At 39.6% G+C, this 25037-nt stretch overlaps 2 protein-coding genes across 3 annotated transcripts in view; one reads left to right on the top strand and one right to left on the bottom strand.

The window, feature by feature from the left end:
* Nucleotides 1-9658, bottom strand: part of LYRM4 (LYR motif containing 4) — a 95452-nt gene extending 85794 nt beyond the window's left edge. For both annotated transcript variants that reach the window (XM_059835966.1, XM_059835968.1), the window contains exon 1: nt 9557-9658. In XM_059835966.1, coding sequence (XP_059691949.1) covers nt 9557-9642 — 86 coding nt within the window. In that variant the 5' untranslated portion in view covers nt 9643-9658. The remainder of the gene's footprint in view (nt 1-9556) is intronic.
* A 543-nt stretch (nt 9659-10201) lies between these two features.
* The window catches only part of FARS2 (phenylalanyl-tRNA synthetase 2, mitochondrial), a 253211-nt gene continuing 238375 nt past the window's right edge, over nt 10202-25037 (top strand). Inside the window, exons 1-2 of the mRNA XM_059815458.1 lie at nt 10202-10237; nt 16461-16547. The gene's annotated coding sequence lies outside the window, so the exon portion shown is untranslated. The remainder of the gene's footprint in view (nt 10238-16460; nt 16548-25037) is intronic.

Here is a 25037-nt window from a genome sequence, read left to right as displayed (position 1 = left end):
GTGATTTAACCAATTCCTATTTATTCAAAAAGTTAGAAAAATATATCTAAGCAGCAGCTTTTCCCAAGACTTTGTAACAAATATGATGCTGAAGAAAAGTCTAGCCCTAAGTATTATGAGTCTCTGAATACTAGCTAAGCCTGGCACTTAGCCATTCACAGAACAGGTTCTTCAGATTTTCCTGAAAAATAATTTAAAGACTTTATTTCATGCACATTCTGTTAAGTAAGACAGCATCTGAACACAACTGAATTCTTTCACTATTATCATATTAAATGTTCAGTTGTGCATTGACGTCCTGAAAAAAATGTTAGAATTTTATACAGAGATCAGGTGAAAAGGAATAGAATAAAAAGTAGAAGAAAATGTAAGGGGAAAAGGCCATTTTCCATAATGCCATCCTAGCCAGAATATTGTCTGAATGATTTACGGCATCTCCATTCTTGAGAAAGAACTATAATATCAAGAAGAATCCCAAAAAACATTCCTCACTGAGGACATCCTCTGTACCAAGTTCTGTGCAAAACAGTCATGGAACAGCTGGACCAAGTATTCAAGCACACAAGTAAACAATCAAGAAAGTTTTCTTTTTGTGCCCATTTTTCTTGGAAAAGCAGACAACCACGTACAATCTAGGACTGTACTTTCTTGGTCAGCAAACCCAAAAAAACATGAGAAGAGCTTTATCCCAGAGGTAGTTCAGACAGCATCCTTGCTATCCACTGCTGCAGTGGTTCTAAACGTTGCCTGATAGACCGCAGTTTCTTTTTTTTTTTGCAAAATTACTTCATTTTTTTTTTAAATCTAGAATGCTGATCTTCTAAAGAATACTTCAAAAAAATAGCCTGTGTCTACTGTGTCTTGAATAAATCTTGATGTTACGAGGTCAGCACCTTTTCATCATGGGCAGCATACAGATGGATACAGTTAGGAACTAAATGTTAAAGCCACATCCAAGAGTAAGGAAAGGAGCAGGTGAGCTAGGACAGCATTTCAATACTTAAAAACTATTACTACATTCCAAAGTGTTTGTTTACCAGAAATCATATGCATGTGTCTATTGGCATGAATCACTGCCAGAGGCAGTAATTTTTCTCTTACTCTCATTAGTTCTCAAACAAATCCTACTGGTAATTAAATCTTATGTAAAAAGAAAAATGTCCCTGTTCTGCTGTGCTATACAAAGAATGCAAATAATGTCTTGGATAACAAACACATCGGATTTACTCAATTTGGTTGCCTTTACTAAAATAACAAAGTCCAGTAATCAGTCTTTTGAGCAAACCCCCACTCATTTGTCTTCTAACTATAAAAATTTCAGTTTTTCCAGAACTCCATGTACACATGCGATGCACATGTTCCAAACTCTCCCTCCAAGTTATTACTATTCAAAACTCTCCTTGGCCAAAAAAAAGGAAGTCAAGAAAATTACATCAAAACAAATGCGTAGATATCCTTTACTGTTTAGGAAGAGCATAATTTTACAAGTGTAAAGTGAATACATTTGGAAAATGACCATCACCATTGTACCTTTAAATGCAAGACAGCAACTCCTAACGAACATGATCAACAGAACTTTGATGGAATGATTTTCAGTTGGGAAATGTTACTATCAAAAAATCAAAACATTTGGCAAAACTGTTTCCATTTGGTTTAAAATTTCTTTTCAGAGAAATATGTTTTGATGGTATCTACTGTGGTTATGTTTTGACATTTTTGGAACAGAACACTTTAGTTGTCTTTCCAAAATATTTTATATATAGAATACTGAAGTCAAATGGAAATACTTCAATACTGTCAGACCCAAAGTCTGACAATCCAAAATCATGTTCTTATGCCTCTAGATTTTCCCCAAAAGTGCATGCATTTCCATGTTTTACTACAATTCAGAGTGTAATCATCTCAGTCCTTTTCATAGTTCCCATCCTAGTCAGCGGATCAAGCACCATCCAGAGCTCTTAAAATACCAACTTCTCTATTCAAGCATACATCATTCTGATAGAATAAGGCAATATACATAAAAGACCCTAAAATACCATGCAGATATTTTGCTATTAAGTTATGAGGTCACCAAAATAATGGCCAAAATTTAACTCTCCAAAGAAAGAGATACTAATAAGGCCAACCACAAATCTGTGTGAATGCTCTACAAAACTGATCTGCAAACGTGCAGTGCCTATTTGCCCATGATTTTGGGTCATGCAGCTGCCAGGCCAAAGCAAGTGTCTGCAACAGCGTGGGATGGAAACCATCCTGCACCCAGGGCTCAGGAATACCACAGCTGCTTGCAGCCCTGACTTCTTTATACTTTTCAAGTAGGTTACAGAGATAGCCACATATTTATCGTGCAGGAAATTAGCTCAAAAACTCCTAACATTTATTACCACTCAGAACACAGCCAGCAATTACATAGAGAGAAGGAAAAATAAATTATCTGCTTTGTTTGCATAGCCAAGGGAAAAAACGTATATTGTAAAGCTGCAGTTCAGTCACCTTACTCCTACAAAGAAGTCAAGACAGCTCTGCTAGCTAGAACTGACAATTTTATTTTTTCCTGCGTTTCTCATCTCAGCTACAAACTACCACTTTGGACAGAACACAGTACTTTCTACAACATGGAATGTCTGTTTTCTCATTATTGTTTTGGATTTTTTTTTTTTAAATCACCATTTAGTCTTTTTTTCCTCCCTAACACACAGAAACATAATACCACGAGCTGACAGTCTGCTGGCAGATCTTGTCAATCACGAACTTCATTAGGAGAACCACCAAGAAAAAGGCTTATTCAGCTTGGATAACTGTCACATGTAAAATTTTAACGTGGTTGTTAAATTACCTGAGTGATAAAAGTGCAAAAAGAACCAGTGACCAGATTCTATATACCAGGGACTAAAAGCAAAGTAATATTTTTCAATTAAAGTGCCCAAATAAGGTATGTTGGGAGGAAGATAAACCCCCCATTTTTGAAAAAGCATATTTTTAAAAAAATTTATTTGGTGTGAATTATGTTGTTGAAAGAGTTGTTAGCAGAATCTTAAAAGCTTTATGCCTCCTTGAAGAACAGGTCATTATGCAAGTACAGGTCAACTCAACCTATACTTGTGCAAAAATCCAGTCGCTCTCATGAATGCTCTGAACTGGCACCCGTGTGTACCTGACTATTCCCACAGCCCGCTCCCTTCCCGGTTCGAGGAACCTTTGAGACAGGCGCCATGCAGAAGTGGACAGCCTGAATTGCTATGGCAGTAACAACTTACTCCTGGACATCCTCTTTCCTACTGTTAGAGCAGTAGGAGAATGCACCTTCTGAGTAGCTCCCCTCCTTTGCATAGGCTCATTTGGCATGGCCAGAAGAAGCTTTTGCTGAAATCCAAGAGCATAAACCCCTCAGCCCATGAGCAGAAAGCCCTTGCAGCCTGCCAAGTCGACCTACTTGACCAGCCCTTAGCAGCCCCCCTTCCAGAAGGAATGGGCTATAGGCTAGACTGACATGTGAAGCAACATGAGAAAAAGTTAGTCTATTAAATGGACAACACGAAATTTCATCTAAGGACAATGATTTTACCTCATATAACCACTTGTACAAGTTTCTACATCAGGTACACTGCAAGAAGACTCACAAAGATCCTATATATTAAGTTGCAACATGTAAGAAAGCTTCCAGGTCCTATACGTAAGATCAAGGAACGACCGCACTATACCGATTGTGCATTCATGCTCCACCAAAAGTCCGTATCATTCCAAGTGACACAAGGTATTATGGGGCTAGATGCAGCATCTGTGCCCAGCTGCCAAGGAGGAAGAAAAAAGGTTGCATTAATTCTCAAACAACTAATAACAACTCTTAAACAACTCTGACACTACAGACAGCAATATAATGAGCTTTAAGAAAAACATAAACATCTGGAAGAGAGATAAAAACAAAGAAAGCAGAAAGCTGAGGTAGGATTTAATACAGACATGAAATGATTTTTCATGTTGCTTCTTAAAAATAAAGAATTGGAGTTCCATCTGGGAAATGAGAGGATGAACACATTTGGAATGTTTTTTAATATCTCGCGTTAAATTTATGTTCAAAGAGTATCCTATAGCAGTTTCACATCTTTCTCCAGAGCGTAGTATCTAAGAAACTTGCCATTAAGCATGCAGAAAAACTAAAATAACAAAGCATATGCCAATATACTGCTATATACCAGTTCTTCACCTTAGCCTAAAAAGTTGATCAGCACACTCACTATTTGAGCAAGACTTTAATTTGGGTAGCAGCTAGCAAGAAGTCTCAAAATGGAAAAGACTGACATTAGTGGAACAGCAACAGAAAAAATGAGAAATGGTGCATTGCTAAACCAGACCCCTTGTCCAAATGTTCAAGGATGGCTCTTCATTTATTTTTGTGTTTAATCAGGAGTCACGATCAATCTTTACATAATAGCATCTGGCATCGGACATAGTTACTTTTTCCATTTTCCTATTTGCAAACAGCAGACTAAATCTTGCATACACAGCAATGATCATCAGCTGAAATATTTTCTTAAACACAGATCAGCTTATTTTTTTTACACATACAGAATACCTGGCCATCTGTGCCAAATTTAATGACACTGTCTATGAACAAGACTTTTTTTTTTTTAGACCCATCTGAACTTATGGGAGTAGCAACTCATTGCCACGAAGAAAAAATAAGTAAGCATTTTATTTTAGTGATTATAATTGTTCTTTACTCTGATTTTGTGCATGCAGAAGACCTCAAACTGCAGAAACATTAGAATTTAATGTTAAAACTTTGTCTCACCAAACTTCTACATTAAATTCAGATATTAAGCTTAGTGCCAAACCACAGGAATCACAAACTTTTTTTTCAGAAGAACAGCTTTCATGCCAAAAGACTAAATGCACCTTTAGAACACGCTCTGCCCTGTATAGTGGAATCCCCAAATTTTTACTTCCTAAACTTTCTTTCAAAAAAAAGCCACATTTATCATAAGCACCTCGAGATTTTTCAAATGAAGATTTTCTACATGTTGATAAAATCTTTCAGAGAAAGACTAAATCAAAATACGTATGAAGTTTAACAAAGACAAGTGCAAGGTCCTGCACCTGGGAGGACATAAACAAAGAGCCCAGCGCAGGCTAGGATCCGTGTGGCTGGGGAGCAGCCTTTCCAAAAGAGACCTGGGGGTCCCAGTGGACAGCAAGCTGAACGGGAGTCAGCAGTGTGCCACTGCAGCAAAGGCAAATCGGATCCTGGGCTGCATCCACAGGGGCATTATTAGCAGAGACAGATATGTGATCATCCCACTCTACCCAGCGCTTGTCAGGCTGCACCTGGAGTACTGTGACCAGTTCTGATCCCCACGATTCAAGAAAGATGTGGACAGACTGGAGAGGTCCAAAGGAGGGCCACAAAGATAATCAAAGGGCTGGAGAACCTGCCCTGTGATGAAAGCCTGAAGGAGTTAGGTCTCTTCTACCCGGAGAAGAGAAGGCTCAGGGGGATCTCATCACAGCTTTCCAGTACTTAAAGGGCAGCTACAAAGAGGATGGAGGCTCTCTCTTCACAAGGAGCCACATGGAGAGGACAAGGGGCAATGGGTACAAGTTGCACTGGGAGGAATTTCACCTGGACATAAGAAAGAACAATTAATCACTGGAGCAACCTCCTTAGGGACGTTGTAGAGTCCCGATCACTGGAGGTTTTCAAGATGTGACTGGACAGGGTGCTAGATAATCTCATCTAGGCTCCCTTTCCCATGAAAAGTTGGATCAGATGATCTTCGGAGGTCCTTTCCAACCTGGGCTGTTCTACGGTTCTATGACTCCTTAAAATCAGATCAACAACTATGTAATTCAAAGCAGAAAAAGCAAGTGGCACTGAAAAAATAGTATGACTTATTTTGCTTGGTTTTGTTCTTAGGTTAGCAGAGAGTTGCAAAAATCAGATTTACTAGTTTTAAAATCTTGAAGGACATCTCTCAGATGAAACCGCATGCATTCAATTAACTTGTTTCCAATGCAAAACCTGTTTTGACAAATTTCCTTCCCTAATTCTTCTATATTCTGGATAGTTTTATTAATCAATCAAATAATATTGCATATTCTAACAGAAAAATCAAGTTCCATTAAAATGCAATTTACACAGACAAGAAAAAATGTATCTATAAATAAAAACGCAACATCCACCGGTTAACAGAGAACATAACGGATAACTGAAACAAATATACAATAAGTCAAGAAATACCTTAAAAAACAAAGAAATTATTTGCAGAAAAATTCCAACAGAGAGACTTAAAGCTTCTGATATTGCTCGTAACTACAAGAAATTAAAGAATCAGAAAGGAGACCAGCCGGAAGCATGTCACATGATGTTTCACAGAACATACTAGCCAGTGTTAGTATCTTTACAGGCCAAGGAAGGCTGGGGACCTGAAAACCATACTGGTGTTGGTTAGCTAGACTCTCTGGAGCTTATCCAAGCCAACCTCCCACTTGAAGTAGGCCTATCTGCAACAAGGTCAGGTCAGCCATGGTGCTGTTCAGTTAAACCTGTCATGAAAACCTTCAAAAATGGAGATGTCAAAATCTCTCAGGACGACATGCTCCAGTCCTGTGCTATCCTTCTAGAGAAAATGCTCTTCCACTAGATTCCTGCGTATTTTGACCACTGAGCTTCAGTCAGGTTAAACAAGAAACTTTAAAGTTCAGATTATCCTCATTTGCAACTAGATGCGTTTTAACAGTTTATAAACTCTTTTGTTTTCTTTAACAAAAAAGAGACACAACATAAACCCATTATTTAAATCACAAATGAAATTCTATTTAGAAATTATCCCTTAAATCAATTTAGTTGAGACTGTAATCTGACATGTTATAAACCATCAGAGAATCTACTTTTTGTCAACCAAGCAGAAAAAAACAATACGCTCATAAAGAACCACCTTTTAAACTCAAAACCTAACATATTCCCTCTTCGCATATTGATTTTCCTCCAGTACAAATCATTCTTCCTTCCTCAGATGGTCTGCATGGGTAATAGGGCAGAAGGGCAGACATGAAATTACTGTCTACTAAATTCTCTCTCCCGGATGTTAAAATCCAGCCTACCCATCTGGGCCTCTAAACACTCCATAACATTTACTGCAGGACTCTGGAGATGCTCCTGTGTGTTGTTATTTTGAAGGCTGTCAGTGGTGACCTCAGTTAGTTTAAGACATGAATGTTATTCTTCACAGTTATGGCACTAAAAGTTCTTTTGGGTGGTAAAAGAAATTTGGTACTACCAGATGACATATAGAATATATTTACTAGGAAAGTCACAAAACAAAAATATTGAATTTTCCATCACAATCTATATGTTTAAGAGAAACAGCACAGCAAGCAAATAAGAAGACAATAACCAGCTGATCATACTCCAGAGGAACATTTACAAATATGCACTGTTTGCAATAATAAAATATTCTGAAATTCTCTAACTGAAATCATGAATCAATAAGATTAATCTTTAATACTTTCTACTTTGCTACAAGTTGGTTCTTTACAAAGTCATTAGGTTTACTCCAGGGTATTACCATATCACATTACAGCAGCCCTGAGGACACAGCAGGACTGCTTATCTTGGCATGGAAGAAGCTAGTGGGGTGTCCATTTTAGCTATGGGTGTGGCATAAACACCAAGGCAGAACTGTTGTTGTGGTCCCAGCAGATCTTTACATATAATAGCTGCTGATCGTTTCTTACTAGAAACTGCTATTGCTTTCAGTGCTCACAAATGTGTATACAGCAGAAGATTTTATACAGTTGCTGATTTTATAGTATCTAAGGACAGGCCCATCAAAACCCGAGATCTTTCCTTTGAGGAAAGGGAAAACTTGCACCATGATATGGTGTCAAAAAGTCAGATATCCAAGGTAAACACCTATCTCATGATTTCTATCCTTTAAAATTTGCTATTATAAAAACATTAAAAGCAACAGAACACAAAGTTTTACATTGTGTTAAGCAGAAAACTCACTGGTGCACCTGTTGTTGTCTGACAGTTAGCCTTGCCTTTGAGCTGCATGCCTAAATTTCCATACACTCAAGACCCCCCAGGTACATACCTCATTTTGGGGGGACCTGGGGAGAGGGGCTGGGCTCCAGGTAAGGTTTATAGAGAAGAGATGACAATAATTTCCCAAGTCCCCTGTGGTCCATCAGCAAGGCCTGGGCAGAGGAGGGTCCACACGTGGTCTGCGAGGCTGGTATGACCAATTACTGGTGCAACCACCGTGAGGTGGTGCTGGCTTGCTTCCTCCCACTGCTGTGAACTCAGCTTCCTCACTGATCACCCCCCAGCACAAACCCATCACTGAAAACACGCTGTGGCCCAAATGGGAGCTACATTCAACTGTTCACCAACTGCTCATCTTACAGGCCTCAAGCCAGCCCCATTATATACAATCCTTTCTTTGTTAGCCAGAATAACAGCAAGCTGGGATACTCAGGACAGCAAAAAGCAGTGGGAAGCCATGATAGCAGGGGAACTAAAGGAGAAGGGGAACATGATGCACACACATGCTGCTGCATGGAGTTAGCAATGAAGGTTTCTTAGCTCCAGCTCAGTTGTAGCCCCACAGCCTTTCTTCTCCGGGCACTTCCTCATACATGAGGTTTGGGGAATACTTATGCCTTGAAGAATGCAGAGCTCATCGTGGTTATGCGAGTTCAAAGCCTTCAGTTCCCAATTCTGGACAGGCTGGAGATGATTCACAGGAAAGGTAGCTTACATGTCTCTGCCTGTGGTCCAGCTGAGCGGTAAAGTGAACAAACTACCAGTGGGTAATACAATTTTGCCAGTGGTAGCCCCCTGTGAATGCAGCAGATATCTAATAGAGACCAGGCCTATGCCTGTAGCACGCAGGCAGGCATACCCTTTGCCAAAAATACAGTTCACATCTTTCACCAACAGCCAGAGAAGGCAGCCAGCCATGCAGCATGGCACCCTGTGCAGCGGGACGAGCGAGCCCTGCTCCCTCACCGCACAGCACATGGTGCCCCGGTTTGGCAAGGAAGCCAGCCTCCTCCAGCACAACCAGGGCAGCAACCTGTCCCCGGCTCCTCCCTGCTAGAAGGGCAGCATCCAGACCAGACACAAGCTTTTCCAGGCTGGAACAATCTCTGTCCTGCCCTTTCCTCCTAGAACAGGGAAGGCCCATAACCAGGTGCTTTTGAGGCAGCCCGCGGCCAGGCACAAGGAGGAGCACAGGGAGCGGGGGCTCACCCTCCCCTACGCCCCGAGTCAGGCCCCGGCTCCCCGTCGCGGCCCGGCCCGCTCTCGCTCCCGCCCGCAGGGAAGGGCTCGGCCTGGGCAGCCGCCCGCTCTTCCGCGGGGTCCCCGGAAGTCGCAGCTCCCCTGCGCCCGCCCAAACCGAGCCCCTCAGGCGGCCCCTGCCCAGCCCCAAACGACACCGACGCCTCCCCCCACACCTCGCTCCCGTTAGCCCCACGCCTTCGCGGGGAGAAGTGAGGTCGGGGCCGCTGCGCGCCCCGGAGCCCATCCCCGCCCAGGCCGGCAGCGCACCTGTAGTTGTAGCCGCCGAAGCGCTGGCTCTCCCGCAGCAGGGCCCGGTACAACCGCAGCACCTGGGCCCGGCTGGACGCTGCCATGTTGCCGACACCAAGCGGGTCCTCCCGCGGCGAGGCCCCTTTCCCCCCTCCCGCAGCGCCCGGGGCCGCGCCGGCCCTCGGAGCCGCCTCCCGCCACCCGCGCCGGCCTCTCTGCGCGCCTCCGCGGCAGGCAGGCAGGGGCGGGGGCAGCCGCGGCGGCGGCAGGAGCGGAAGCGCACGGCCTGGCGGTGAGTGGCGGCGCGGCCCGCCGAGCGGAGAGGCAGTGGCCGCGGCCCGGCCTGGGCCCAGCGCAAGGCCCCAGGCGGGGGTGGGGGCGAGGACGCGGCCTCAGCGCCGCGGGGAAAAAGGCTCCACGGCTGAGGCAGCCCTGAGGGGCGGCGTTTCCGCGCGGAGGGCTCGGGGCCAGTCCCAGGCTTGTGCGGTCCCACCGGCTCGGCCCTGTCCGACGCCGCAGGTGGTGTAGCTCCGCCGTGAAGTTACTGCTGGAGTCTCGGCCTGCCCTGAAGCGCTGCCACCCCGTCCCCGCGGGGCGTCCTGTCGGGCTCGGTCGTTGCGGCTGTGAACGGCCCAAGCGCTGGCAGGGCCAGGGCGGGGAAGGCCTGAGTAAAAGGAAAACCAGCGTTCGAATAACCTGGTCGGTGATAGTAGCATAGTTGGGTGCACCCATAGTTGTTTTGTTGGTGTGTTGTAAGGGGAGGTGGTTGCTGGCAAGGTGGGCTTGGTATAGGGCCTGGAAACAAGCAACAGGTGGTGTGTGTTTGGTGATGGCATCAATGGCTATATAAGTTTGCAGTGAGTGGTCACCTGTGCTGGTGTATGAGGGTCTGATGGGCTACGAAGATGTGTGAGTTGTTCCTCTTTCAGTATCCTGTTTTAAGTTGAATTCTGTTATTTACACTAACTTGATCTGTATAGTTATAGTTTGGGTACTGTTTAAGTTAAGTAGTGGGAGTCTGAAGGAGGTTAGCAAGGATTTCTTGCCTATGTGCTTTTATTTTCTATGAGAAATCTCCATTTACTGTTTTTCTTGCTTTTTTTCCACAACCCTGAGGAATGACTACATAGATTTTGATTAGTGTCCTCCTCTAAGGTTCCCCATTTGTGCAAGTTTTTAGAAAGTGAATAGCTGTTGAACCTCATGTGTATTTAACACATAGGCATACATATGTTGAAGCTGGCCTTGAAGAGAGCAGTACTCACGCATGAATCAGTGTACACAATGTCTATGTATTATACAGCCTACAGCACAACAGGTTACCTGAACCATTAAAAAAGTAGGTTCTGCCTGTTTATTTGCTAAATATGGGGGTTTATTCTTTTCTGCTGTGCAGCTGGGGCTCTTTTTCTACTTAAGCATCTCTTTTATGGTTTATACTTGATCCTTTTGTTGCTGGAAGCAGTGCATATCTTGTATCATCTTCTGCTGAAACATTTGCCACTTAAGGATTAACTTTACTTTGTAACTTAGTGATATGATGCCCAGCTGTATTTAATACTGATTTTTAAATATTATCAGTAATGTAACTTATAATCATTACATGGTTCCTACTTTCTTCATAGTATGTTCTTTATATAGTAGATGTTTATATGCATTCTATGTGTCTCTGGTAAAAGTGCTTCAATTGCTACTGCTAATTGAACTCATATTTTATTGTATATACACTTAGAGTATTATCATTTGGGTCAGTTGTACATCTGATAAAATTTACAGTTTACTGCATAGAACTAAAATAGTTCTATGCTTCTGTGTGTAAATAATATAGACATGCATGGAGTTACCTCAAATCTATCTTTGCAAGTATGCTATATTTTAGCAGCCCTTTTAGGTTTCTGGAAACCAATATTTTCTATACATAGTAGATTTCTTTAATAGTGTCTTTATCAAAACCAAAACGTTAGAGGAATTGTTGCATTTTTGTAGAAAAATGCAAGGAACTGAGACACTGTGATAAGCATCACGTTTCTGAGACCTTCCCTTGTAAGTTACAAAACAATGTGTTTTGGAGTAGCTTTTGGCATCCAGGAAACCCAAACAGAAAAATGTAAAGCAAGTATTTTCTTTAGTTGCCTGTGGGACCAAATTCTCCTTGTAGTCCAAGCCATATTGTTGACACAGTTTGTCATGCTAGAAGTGGAGTCCATCTGAGGTGCTGCTGCTCCTGCATTGTTGCAGCTGTTGGTGGCTGGAGTGCTTAATATGTGTTAAAGCAGAACTCTTGTTTTGTGTCTGCAGGTTTATCATCTTCCCTGCAAGCAGCAATGGCAACCCTGCCCTTTGTTTAAATTGTGGGCCTCAGACAGCTTAAAAGATACAGATCTGTCATGTACAGAGCAAAACCTAGCTTTGAGAGTTCAGCAAAGTTATGTGAAATTGTTCTGTAGATGAGTGTGGTAGTTATTTCATCTAATTTTACAACAGCCCTCTTTGTTATTGTGAGAAATAAAGTTTTGGTGCTATGGTCTTCAGCTCTAAAAGATGAGAGAGTAACTGGGAAGAAAGCAAAACACATTAAGTAAATTTTGTTTACAAGAACACTATTGATTTAATATTTGAAATTATAAATGATTTTGAAATAGCCTCAGGTGCTAATCCTGTTTCTGAATCTCCCTGACAGTTTTGTGATTTTTCTTTTTAAAATTTTTTTAGATAACCATGGTTTTTCTCTTAAAGAAGCATGGAAGCCTCATATGTTTAGAATAAGCACATGCAATGTACTATAAAATGCAAAGTAAACGTACCAAAGGAAAAAAGTATTTCCTCTTGCCTCCCTTTCCTGGCTTAACCTTTATTACACTCAAGGCAGGAAGAACAATTTCTAGCAGAAACTTGTCATCTTTGTGCAGTTGGGTTGGTGCTGCTGACTGTAAAAATTAACTATTTTCTTATGTATTTTATTTTTGTGTTTTCTTGGAAGCAATGGATTATGGTCTCAGAAGTCCTGTCATTCTGCAGTAAGTGGGCATTGCCTCTGGTGTGACTGGGGTACATGGGCTTCTGCTAGCCTTCTGTTTATGTGCATCACTGCAAGCCTGCAGAGAATTTGCAGGACAGACACAGCCCAAATGACCACTGTTGTGTCCTGTGACACTGGAGCCTAAGTATGGGGAAGCAGTAATGATCACTTCATTAACTGCTGCCTCGTTCCCTAGGGGGAATCCACACCTGAATTTAATCTAGACACCAAGCCAGGACCAATCAAGACATGGGCAGATGATTTTTTTTTTACCCCCCAGCCTCTCTGTTTTAAAACTCAATGCTGTTTTATTGTTACATTTTATGGGGATGGGGCTAGAGATATGTTTTTCTTAATTGCAGTGATAATATAATCATTGTTGAGGGAGGTTGGTGGGTGTTCATTTGTACAGAAGTCTTTGCTTTTGGCATTTGGTCTGAGGAAGGAAGGTGGCCTGTGCCTTGCCATTCTGTATCTCTTAGGGTAAATAAGCACTTTGAGAATGGTATAATAGTATCAGTATCTGGAACAGTTATTAATATTTTAAACATGTAGTGGCTAAAAAAAAGGGGGGTGTAGAATTTGGATTAAATACCTGCAGATACTGTGGACTGGTGTGAAAGGAAACAGCTGTTATATTCTCTCGTACATACTAGATGTTTTGTTGTACATTGCCAAATTGTTCCTTGTGGTACACTGTTTCAGCTTTATGACATGGCACTCAACACTTTGAGAGCATGTGCTTTCCTAGTATGCTGCTGTTCATGTTCATTATTTTTCTTTGGGGGTCAGAATGATAATTGATTGTTGTGATATTACCATCTCTTTTAATTATTGTTTTTAGTTTGTGAAAATGTGCTAACTTTTCCCTGCTGTTCTAGTGCCGTTCCTCTCTCTTATTCCCTGCTTTTAGTTGTTAATGGACAGTGTCATGTGCAGTGAGATCCTACCCAGTGTAGAGTAGGACCTTTAAAATAAGGACTATAAATCACAATAATTTTGGTATTTCAGTCACAAATGTAACAAACTATAATTTAACTATTCCCTATAGTGAGTAAGAATTCCATAGTATCAAAAGGAGGCCTTGAATAACTCTGCTTTTAAAAAAAAAAATATATATTTAGTTGGTTGCACTGTAGAGAAGAACATTTTTGAATCGGGAGGAGAAACTTCCATGTTTCAAATTCAGCTATGCTCCTAAATTATTTGTGCATTTTGCAAAATTCTACCTAAGAGTTCAGAGGGATTAAAAAAATAGGACAAAACTCTGAGTCACTTGTGAGCTACCCCATCTCTTTCCAAACTGAATTGCAGAATGTTGTGTATTGTTCAAAGACAGACTGTAAGAATAGTAATAAGGGGGGAGGGGAGGAAATACCAGTAGTGGGTTTTCTGTTGTAATACTTTGTTGTGTAAGGGAATACTTGTTTTACCACTGCTCCTAAACCTTTGCTGGTGCTGCAGGCATCAAGCCAAAAGAAACACTGAATTTTGTTTTCCTTGTTGGCCTCAGTTTTAATCTTCTAATTTCCTGTGGCCATGTGCAACACCAGAGGATTTCATGGGCATCGTGTTGCCTGCTAATTATGTATCATGTTAAGTAGCTGGACAGTTCAGTAATTGTGAGAAAACAACTGGATCAATAACATGCAATGTTGATACATACCATATTGATTTTGAAAGATGTTGATAGTGGACATATGTTGGTAAAGTACTTTGAAATGCCTGAAATAAAAATGCTGTACAAGTCCAAAATTAAAAAGATAATTTTGTGTTACAGCAATAGGCAAGAGAATTAGTAGGGGATTAAAATTATGAATATACTTAAATATTTCAGTGTGTAATAGTCACATCAAATCAAATGACACTTCTAGCCTTAATGCTGATGAAATTTAAGGTCTTTTTCAAGACAAGAACCCGACAAGAAATGAATGTATTTTTGCTTTGTGGTGGTTTGTTATACTGAAATCTTACTGAGAAACCTAATCATGAGAAGTGGGAAAGACAGGATTTAACTGTTCTCATCCATGACCTCATCAATTCTGAAATCACAGAATCACTACAGTTGGAAATGACCTGTAAGATCATCAAGTCCAACCATCAACCAACACCACCATGCCCATTAAACCATGTCCCACAATGTCTCATCCACATGTTCTTGAACACCTCAAATGAGTTCTTTGCTGTGCTTTCCAGTGTTTTATCTCATTTAGTCTTAAATAACTTCCCTTTCTGTTGGAAAAATATTCTACTTTATGTCGTATCTTGCTGTTAAGAAGTGTTTTCTGATGCTCAGCCTATGCCACCCTCTTCCCTAAATTCACTCCATTCTTCCATTTATGCCCCTTAGAGTCATGCTGTGTAACTCCTCTCCCTCCTCCATGATTTACACTATCATCATATTTCTCTATAGCTGTCATCCAACCAGGCTAACTTACTTAGTTCTCTTGCTTTTTTTCTTCCTTTTTTAGTGGATATTGACTTTTTTAGCTTAGGAAGCAAACTCAGCTGTAAAACAAGGGCTGATATTTTAAGAGCAACTGAGAATCTCTTTGTAGCCACCCCTGGATCTTTTTGGCTGAATTGTGATTTCCAGTTTGCCAGCTTGGTTACAAATGATAACATGCCAACCTTTTTTGGTAAAAGATCATGGTTGCATCTAAGACATTTTGCTAGAGCAAAGTTTGTTCTTCTCTCGATTTTATTTCCATCACATATGAATATGTATGTGAATATGTATAAAAGCATGTGTGAATACATATAAAAGCATGTGCATAGTCATGTGGTGGTAAAGGTGAAGGTCATGCTGTTCATCTCAGATTCTTCATGCTGTGGCATTGGGGATTCATGCACAGCTAACACAGTGCTGTGGGTTTTTTCTGGTGACCCAGTTCCGTGTCCCAGGTATGGGAAATCAAAGACAACCTGCTGCTTGGGTGCATCCCGGTTCTTCTCCTGCTCCCTGCATTGTGGGCATGGGCCCTCTTGTCAGACAATACTAGAGGCCTAGCTCCATTCAAGTCACAGGCTATTGCTTAAGTCCTTCCCTGAAAATCCATCTCACCAAGCATCATCTTATAAATATTTCTTGTGTGTAATTTTTCAGCGGGGGTAGAAGTATCATGTTGCTCTAAGGTAGAGTGGAGCTGATGTAAGAAAACATGTTATCCAAGCTAAAATAAGTGGAAAGTTATTATATAATATGTTGAAAAGGTGTTATTGGGGAAAGGTGTGACCCCTGAGAATGGGACATGTGGAAGACCCTAATATTTTTTTTTTAGGGAAAGAAAGGTTAAGCAAAACTGTGGTTTACAATGGATGTGTAAAGCAGCCTACTTAGCAAGGATTAAGCAGATTGTATCTGTTTAGTTTTCTGAGTGTGTGATGAGGGGGAATATGGTTTTCCACTTGTAATGCATTTTCATTTTATATGATGCTATGCATCCATCTGACTTTTTGTTCTGGTAGCTTGGACTTTGGGTCCAGAAAAAACCCCAGCAGTTTTAAATATGAAGCTGAAGCGAAGAAATCTAAAGAGGATATTTCTGGAGTGGAAAGGAAACTATGGAGCAGTGTTTTCATTTAAATGAGGAAAACGATATACCCATATTAGCGAATTGTAGTAATGGTAGAGTTTAACTTAATTTTGCATGATCCTTGACATTTTTGGTCTTTCATCTTGTGTCACTATCTGTTTTATGTCCCCAGAGCTCTGGCCAGCATTCATGATAGCACATTAGGGACATGTTTCTAAATATATCATGCCTCTGATGCATTTGTAAGATAGATGAATTGTCGGTATTTCCTTACATGCCTTCACACTTCTAGACAGAACTTTCCTTTTATTTTATTTCTGGTTTAGTTTTTATATCTGGGGTGACTCTGCCAAAATTTGTCTTTCAGTCAGTCCCTGAAGAGAAGAAACAAAGCACTGACTAAAGCTAACAGGTGAAGGAAGCAGAGCTGAGGAAAGATTATCTCTGCTTGTGGGTAAGTAACTACAAATAAATTTAGCTTTCTGAATCTGTCTTTGACATCAGCACTGCCAGCCTTTTTAGGAAGTAACAAGTTTTCAGTCCTTCTTTGTTTTAATTAATAATAAAAATCTTTCTTCATCAACTGTAAAAGACGGGTATGCTAACTAACTAGGTATGCTAACTAACTAACTTTACTTTCCATATAGAATTCATGCGTTTCCCTACTCCTAATAAAGGCAAAGAAAAATAATGAGGCTTGAGATATAAAGATAGGTAGATAATAATAATAGGTAGATAGAATTTGTCATTTAGAAGATTATCATCGTCTACCTATCATCGTTATATTGGAGTATGTCCACATCTTTGAATACAATTCCTTTGAGATAAGTCCAACTACATAAGCAGTAAGTTACTGTTCACTGGGAGAACAGGTGGCAGAATTAGGTTCTCCTTACTTTATGAACCACTTATAATTGATGCAAGTTAGAATCAGCATAGGATGCTCTGGTGAATGGGGAGTGAGCTCAGCAAGATGTTGGGAGAGGCAATAGTTACAGCCTTAGAAATCCCGCCATGAACCTTCCAGTCTGTTCTGTTCCTGTCCTTGTACTGGAATAAGCTAAAGACAATGTGTGTCTGAGTTTCTTCATGAAGTTTTGTGTTCTAGCTCAAACTGGGGATGAGGGTGGATTTAGGTGGGGATGCAGACCTATGAAGTGGAGCTGCCAGCTTTCCTGTAGGGATGGGTTTAACATTCTACAGAAAGACAGGAAAGAGGAATGGGGGAAGAAATAGTTTGAAGTACTGTTCTGCCACGATTTATGAGTTCTCCTGTTGGGAGGCCTGAATTAAGTATCTCCCTGTTCTAGAATTTCTGTGATTAGCTTTTTCAGGTATGCTTTGTAGCCTAGGATCAGTTTTGCCCAAGATCAGGTTGGGTTTTTTGTTTCTTTTTCTTGGCACTATACATGCCAGGATTTCCTTTCATTTATTTTTGTGCAGGTGATCTTCATAATGGTTTAACTTCTGCCTTTTTTGGAAATAATTCCTGGTGAAGTATGTATGCTGCATCTAAAATGGAGAAAAACAGAAACAGAGCAAATTATCAGGGTTCTCAGAGATTTAATGATGCTTCTTTTCAAAATTTTTTTGTGTAGGATTTCAAAATTGGTTTGACTTTCAACACAGTTTAAGACCTTCATTGAGAGTGTTCTTATTTTTGGGAGTATTAGCATAATCTTTTCATTGTTTTCTTATTTTGGCTGTAAACATAGCTATTTTTGCAACATTCATTTTAACTTTTATTATACTAATTACTTTCAGGGTGAAAAATTGCATAGGGCATTACACCAGCTCTTCCCTTGGGAAGATAATGTTCTAAAATGGGCAGATATGGTATTGCACATATAAAATTATCTGATATTGAAGAGGTAATTAAATATCAGCTCTATATAGGTCTGAACTTAGAAAAGCTACTTGCTTTTTATGTTGGCACGCTAGCTTTGTCAAATTCTATGGAAGAAAGTTGTTCTAAACAGATAGAGAGATGTTGCTTGATAAGTTAGCTTTTTCATTTTCTGTTTTCTCTTCTGTCCCTCTCCCTACCTGCATAGATTGTGTTTCTTATTTCCCCCACCCTTCCCAATGTATCTGATTCTGATACTGTCATTTTTTTCCCTGTTTTCTTGTGGTAGGTTATATTCTTAATATAATATTCATTCTACAAACAGAAACTCTGCTGGATAGATGAAGACTTGAACTAAGTGTGTGGGAACACCATGCTTACTCTAGTTTCTTTTCAACTCCCTGTGTTGAAATGATTTTTTTATAAACACCATTTAAGATATCAATCCTATTTCCTCACCTGATATTAGGAGTTCATTTGACCCCAGTGTCCCCTGACTGCTCTCATTCCAGACCCTGAGTGACAGAGCCTGCTGGGCCTGTGTGGAACTTGATCTTTCAACATGTTGCAAATTGGAATTCTACAAATGGTTTTAAAGAAAAAAATAAGAACAATTATTATGTTTTAATTTTGATTTTCTCGGTACATAATGGACGTGGCATTAACTGAATATTGTTCTGTCATATGTGACCTTGAGCTATAATAATAACACCTTATTCTTCATTAATAATAAAGATTTGATTCAGTCAATGTGTATATCTTGGCTCAAAATGCAAGATGAGGGGATGTTGCCTTTCTTATCTAAAGACTGGATGGAGAGATAATTCTGTTTGCCATAGTTTGAGATGTGTATCCTGAGCTCTGTCTATATCTTCTTCTACTGAGGCTTGGCCTGGAGGGAAGTGTGACTTTCAAGTATCTGGTGCCACAGAAGGGTTCTCTGACATAATTAAAATATATGGCATTTTCAAAGCCTTTCAAACAAAGGTTTTCTTTTGTTCTTTGTGTTGTGCTTTATCTGGAGTAAGTATATCAACATTAGCAAGCCTTATAGGAGATGTTACCTGGTAACATTAAAGATAAAGCATGAAGCTGCTTGGGGCCCCATTATCCTAGGGCGTTGTGAGCCATGGACCCAAATATACCCTATTTTCTAGCATTAATGACAAAGAAAGAAGTTAGTGATACTAGTTTTATTCTTTCTACTGTAACACCCTCAAACTTTTTTTATGCTGTGGTAGCAGGAGTGGATGGAGACAGAATTTATATCTATATTTTAAGTCACACTTCCCCTGCTTTGCTTGCTATAGAATATCCTGGAACTAGTAGTTCTTTAACAAGTTACAGGAAATGTCAACACCTCTTGAAAGCTGTAAAGGTAGTAGTGTTCAGGCGTAATCAAATACAGTGTTACGAGGTAGGGTAGGTGTGCCTGAATACATATGAAGTGTCATTGACTAAATTAATCCTAGCCATAAACTTTAACAGAACCAGATCATAGTTGTATCAGAAAATTAGAACAGGATTAAGCAAATCCATTTTAAAATTTGTCTAGTATGTATTTCAGTAGGCAGAACTTAAATTGAGGGATTTTATTATAAAATTTCTCATGACTATTTCTCAGCAGCATTGTCTATAATTCAGTGTCATTTGTTGTAGTTAAAGTATTTTTAAGGAAAAAGATGACACCCTTTTTACCCTTAGGCTTTAAACATAGTTAATGCATTTCTTTAGCTACAGTTACAGAGAATGTTTGATAATGTAAGTAGAATATTTGCAAATCAGGGTTTTCTGTCTTTTGGTAACCTGTATACATTCATAACTGTGGAATATACAAAGTAAAATTTTTAAGCTTGTTAATGAAGGTTGGCCAGGCAGTTAATTCTTATGAGTCTTCTTGAGTACACTTGTTCTTAAAAGAGCAAAGTCAGTCTTTCATCTTGAAGCCCAGCAATGTGTTGGAAGACTGAGGCAGCACAGAGGCTTGATAAAGTCACGTGTGATTTTGAAGAAACATGTTATCCAACCACCTGTGGTAAATTTTAGTGCTGGAATCAAGGAAATAACACCAGAGTAGTTAAACAAATATGTATATATAGTAAATGAGTTTGCTAAAAAGACCAGGGTAAAGGAAACCAAACTGAAAATCTTTAGCAGTGCAATCTTACTTCATTTTTGGTTTACCTTCTGAAATTTGTATTGCTGTGAGACCAACTGTATTGAGACAGATACTGTGATTGTGTGAGACTTGCTGGCAGAGCTGTCTGTATTGTTTGTGAATCCTGCTGTTTGTGTGCATCCAGCATTTTGTGTAGGTTACATGGGTTGGAATGAACTGTGTCATTTAGAAACTTCTGTGGTGGGTTGTTTTTTGTCCTTTTACAACATGCCAGTCAATACTGCACTCTGTGTAGGCTAGGTGCTTTTTCCTGTACTGTTTTCCCTGCTTTATTAGTATTTGCAACCCATGTGATTTGGGATCACATGTAAATGATGACACAGAGTTTCTAAACAGATTTTGTTTGCTGTAACATAGTGTATATACTTGCAATTCTAGCCTAAGACTTTGGGTTAACAGTTCTTGAGAGATGAAGGGGTCTTCTGCTTCTAAACCCAATTAACAGTAAGGGAACACAACAGCCTAAATCGCTAGCACATAAATGGAAGAATAAAAAAATCTGGTCATTGATTTCTGTTCCACTCAACAGAAAAGAGCTTCAGTGATAGGGAATCATACCAAAGCAATAAAGGCTTTTGCATTATGTAAAAAAAAAAAAGTCAGAGTAAATAGAATTTATTTCATAGTACAACTTGTAGGTCCCATTTACATGTTTCAGAGATGATGGGTCCTTAAGGAGAGTGAGCTGACAGCAGTGTTTTAAAGTAGAAGAAAGTCTCAAGTGTTTTTCAAGAGCAGTATTAGTGCCTGGGTAAATTTATAGGAATCAGGTTTTACTCATTGTCTCTTTAATAGTCTGTTATTCTGCAGCGATGTCTGTACTCAGTCAAGAGCTGAGTTTAGAACCATTTCTTGCACATCTGGACCTAGTCAAAAAAACCTGCTAGCATCGTTTTTAATTGGATGCTTAAAAGTGGCTCTGCAGTAATCTTCTCTGGCAAAGGAGCAAGCAGACTGGGAGATCATTTCACAGTCCAATTCTGGATTTTAGGGCACCATGAGGCATGTTTTTGTACTGCATGGGAATAAAATTCTGCTGCTCTGACTCCCAGGTCACAAGGTTCCCAGTGGTGCAACACAGATGTCTAGGGCTTCTGAGTAGCTACAGCAAAGGAGATCTGAGGTGTGGTAATAAAGGCTGTAGTAACAGTGATCCCTTTCCATTGTTTTTAATGTGGTTCTCTGACATAAAATAGAAGGAGGTGCTAAGAGTAGACCTCTTCGGTTATACCTACAGAACTCTTTGAACTTGGGCATGATGGATTTGATCAGAGAAAATGCCTTTTCCAACAAGAAATAATTGAAATCTGTCTTAGAGTGGGGAGGATGTAAGGTTGCCAACTAGGCAGCATTGCATGCACAAATTTTATTGAAACTATGTCTAAACACCGTTTTTGGTTTAAGCTTGTGGAATGTGAAGTTTTAGTCACCATTTGCCCTGTTGAAAGCAGACAACTTCAGTTTTCATTTAACTGACTTATTCTTCAACAGAAAAGATTATTATTTTAATTTCCTATTCAATGCTTATTAGATTTAAGACATTGTTTATGTGATGGCTAATAGCAGTGATGCATAGATTGGATTCCCAAATAAAGATTTTACAGCAATTCCTGTCCAGCTTTGCTTTAAATGAATGAGGGTCTTTAGGCTGATCTGAATGGACATCTGCTGAAACCCTGACTACAAGGAGACAAAACTAAGCATCTGTGCAGCACTGGGAGCTGAGTTTTGAGGAGCTGAAATTAAATTCTCATTTTTAATGCAAACATTTATTGAAAAATAGAATGTGAAAAAGCATTGTTAACAAGAATTGAATCAAAGGCTATTCAGATAGGTTTCATAAATGTAATGTTCCACTTCAGTTGAAGTTGTCCGACAATTGTGACATTACATTTCAAACGTAATTAAAAATAGATAGTTATTTGATCTGAACATTCATTCTTTATTTCTTTGTCTTTAGATAACTTCAGATTATCTTTCTGTTAATCTTAGCCTTTTAAATTTAGTGCTCAGATATGGCAATATTGCTGTAATGGTGAACAATGTGGCACAAATTTATAATGAGGGTAGATTTGTATGTGAAAGAAATCATTGAAATCTTTTAAAGCTACTGATGTAACAGTAATAGTAGTAGTCTGTTTTCCCTCAAAACCTGGAGTAGCCTCTAATATAGCTTTATGGAAAAGATTACTTAATTGTATGTAATAGTCAACTGTCAATTAATTTAAAATTCAGATCTGAAGGGAGATACAAAATCTGTAGACTCGTATGGAGTCCTCTTCACTTTTACACTGTTGGAGTGCTTTTGATAAAGAAAGAGGACGGAGAAGCAGCTAGCTGTCTGGAACTGATCCACAGCTCATTGAATTAAATGGGAATTTTTTTCATTAACTTTGATCATCCTTGGATTGAACCTGTAGGCATATGATTTAGTTGTAGTAAGCTTGGGAAATGCTGGTATGTTGGCTTTACTAGTGTCTTACCTACTGAGATGGTAATTACATAAACCAGTATATTTGTATGTCTATGATATGGCAAGTGCAGAAGTACTGACAGTTGGCTTTCCTAGTGCTGGACCTTCATTTAAAAGCTGGACATTTTACTGCTAAACCTCTTTTTCTTGCTAATTGTAACATCATATCTGATCATCTTATATTACACATAAACCAGATCCATTTCTATGTGATTGAAAATATTTTTATGCTGAAAAAGGGAGCAGATTGTAACTTTATTGTATGTCTACTTTTTTACCACATCCAAAAAACCCCTTAAGTTATATGTAACATTAAGGGTTAAAACCGCAAACTTTTAATAAGTTGTCTTCACCTGAGAGCGAAAAGGAGGTTCTCTAATGTCAAATGTTTAGTTGTCCAGTAAAGTATGTTTTCATCGTGGATCATGAAGATGTCTCTAATGCTGTCATTTTGGTTTTCGTTTTTTTTACATTTGTGTAAAGCAGTGTAGCTTCATGTTGGGAGGTGCCTTTACATTTTATGTGAGTTTGAAGGACAACCAGAGGAAACCTTTCTGCATAAAGGCAAGTTTGCAGCAGGTTTGTAGGCAAAGCCATTGCACAGTCATAGTTCAGAATGGCCAAATGTCTCATCTGAGCACGTGAAACATTCTTACCTTCGATCAGATTTCTATCACATTAACCCATGCTGTGTTGTACCTTATTAGGTGAGCTGCCCCAACACCTTAGCTGTGGCAGTTCATGAAGTTAAGATACTGTTCAGGGTGAGTGAGGAAGGGTGGTGGGAGCTGGCTGTGGGTATTGACACTGAATGCAGAGATTCCATGTAGATGCGTCCTGTGTTTGCTTTGCAAATATTGGCAGACCTTGTTGTGAGTCTGAATGATTTACAGTCTAAGAGTTTATGAAAGCTACCAGGCTTCTTATGTATTAGTAGCATAAATAGGAATAGTAGGTGTATATATACACCAACTATTTGGGTGTTAGCTTATAAGCCTTTCTCAGTTTAGCAGTTGTGTAACTAGCCATAAATCTGTCACTTGGGTTTGCTTATCCTTTTGATAGTTTGCACCCAATTAACAGTACAATATAAATAGGGATTCTCTAAGGTGTCAGTTGCATACCTGTCAGTGAAAACTAGCCTAAAAAAAATTAGGTCTGTGTCAGTCAAAAACTGTTAGAAAGAGCCTCGAATTTTTTTGCAGAGGCATTTAAGAGTTACTGAAGCAACACTAAATATTATACCAACAAGACGCTGAGGTTTTAGGTGGTATTTTCTCTGTTGCTTTACAAGAAAAAAGTTTCCGTAGCGACTGCAACATAGCACAGGACATATATGCTACTTTTGAGGCAGACATTACCTTCTTAAATAAGCATGACATATGCTCAGGCTATGGTGATGTGTGATTGTGTATCATCTACAATGATGTTGGGGGACATTTATTACAAGAATATGTCTGTATACTTTAGGGAGTGGTCCAGACTTCAGAAAAGGAATGGAGTAGGTGATCTAAATACTTGCTTTTTTTGTCTCTAGCTGCTGATTGATGAGCTTATATTGCTACTTTTGCATTTGACAAGGGACCTAGGTAAGCAAATGATTTTTCTCCCTTGCCTTTGTTTCTCAAAAAATTAGTAATGTCCTTTTAGAAGGAGAACTATATCTTTAAGTTACAAATCTGAGTAACAGGAGAATGAAAATGTATACATGGTCTACTTTTTTGGTGTCACATGGGAATAAAAGCAGAAAAAATATTTAATATATTAATGTATTGTGAAGCAGGATATCATATCTTGCTTGTTACATATCTTGAAACAGTATAGGTAAATGATCAGGGTATTATTGTACAAGTCGGGAAAACTTCTCTTGCTCTGTCACAAACCTGCTGTTTGACTGACACAAGATTTTCAAGGATATGATTAGAGAATATTTATCTGAACTCTACTGATTAGGAATTGGGATTTGGTTTCTTGTGTCTGAATATGTCAGTTCAACTTCTCTGGCTCTGATGTAGCTTATTGTTTCCATGTATAGTCTATTGTTTCAAAAAATTATCATCATTGCTGTCATACCTCCCAACACCTTTGAAAAAGCAGACCTTTAAAAAGCAGTGACTGTCGTTCTGCCCAGGATCACCTACAGGGAAGCATTCAGTTTGTGTTGCACAGCCCCTCTATGCACATATGGTTTGACTCTACAAAGGCTCTATAGTAATCCCTGTCCATGTATAGTGAAATGCAATGGCAGCTTGTTTCAGATTTCTGGATGTTAATGGATCTGCTCATACTTAAACGTGTTGCAACCCAGTGAAAGCATTGAGTATCCTGGATGAATTATAGGAAAGAAGTGAAATGGATGTACCAAAGTGTAATCTGCCCCCAGAGTGGCAGATCGTCTGTGTGTTCTTTAGCAACGACCTTTATCAGTGAAAATAGACTAAAGTTC

This window comes from Gavia stellata, chromosome 3 (genome assembly GCF_030936135.1).
Source record: "Gavia stellata isolate bGavSte3 chromosome 3, bGavSte3.hap2, whole genome shotgun sequence".
Lineage (NCBI taxonomy): Eukaryota > Metazoa > Chordata > Aves > Gaviiformes > Gaviidae > Gavia > Gavia stellata.
The sequence above is the reverse complement of the archived record's forward strand: the minus strand, read 5'-3'. Positions and strand labels throughout refer to the sequence as shown.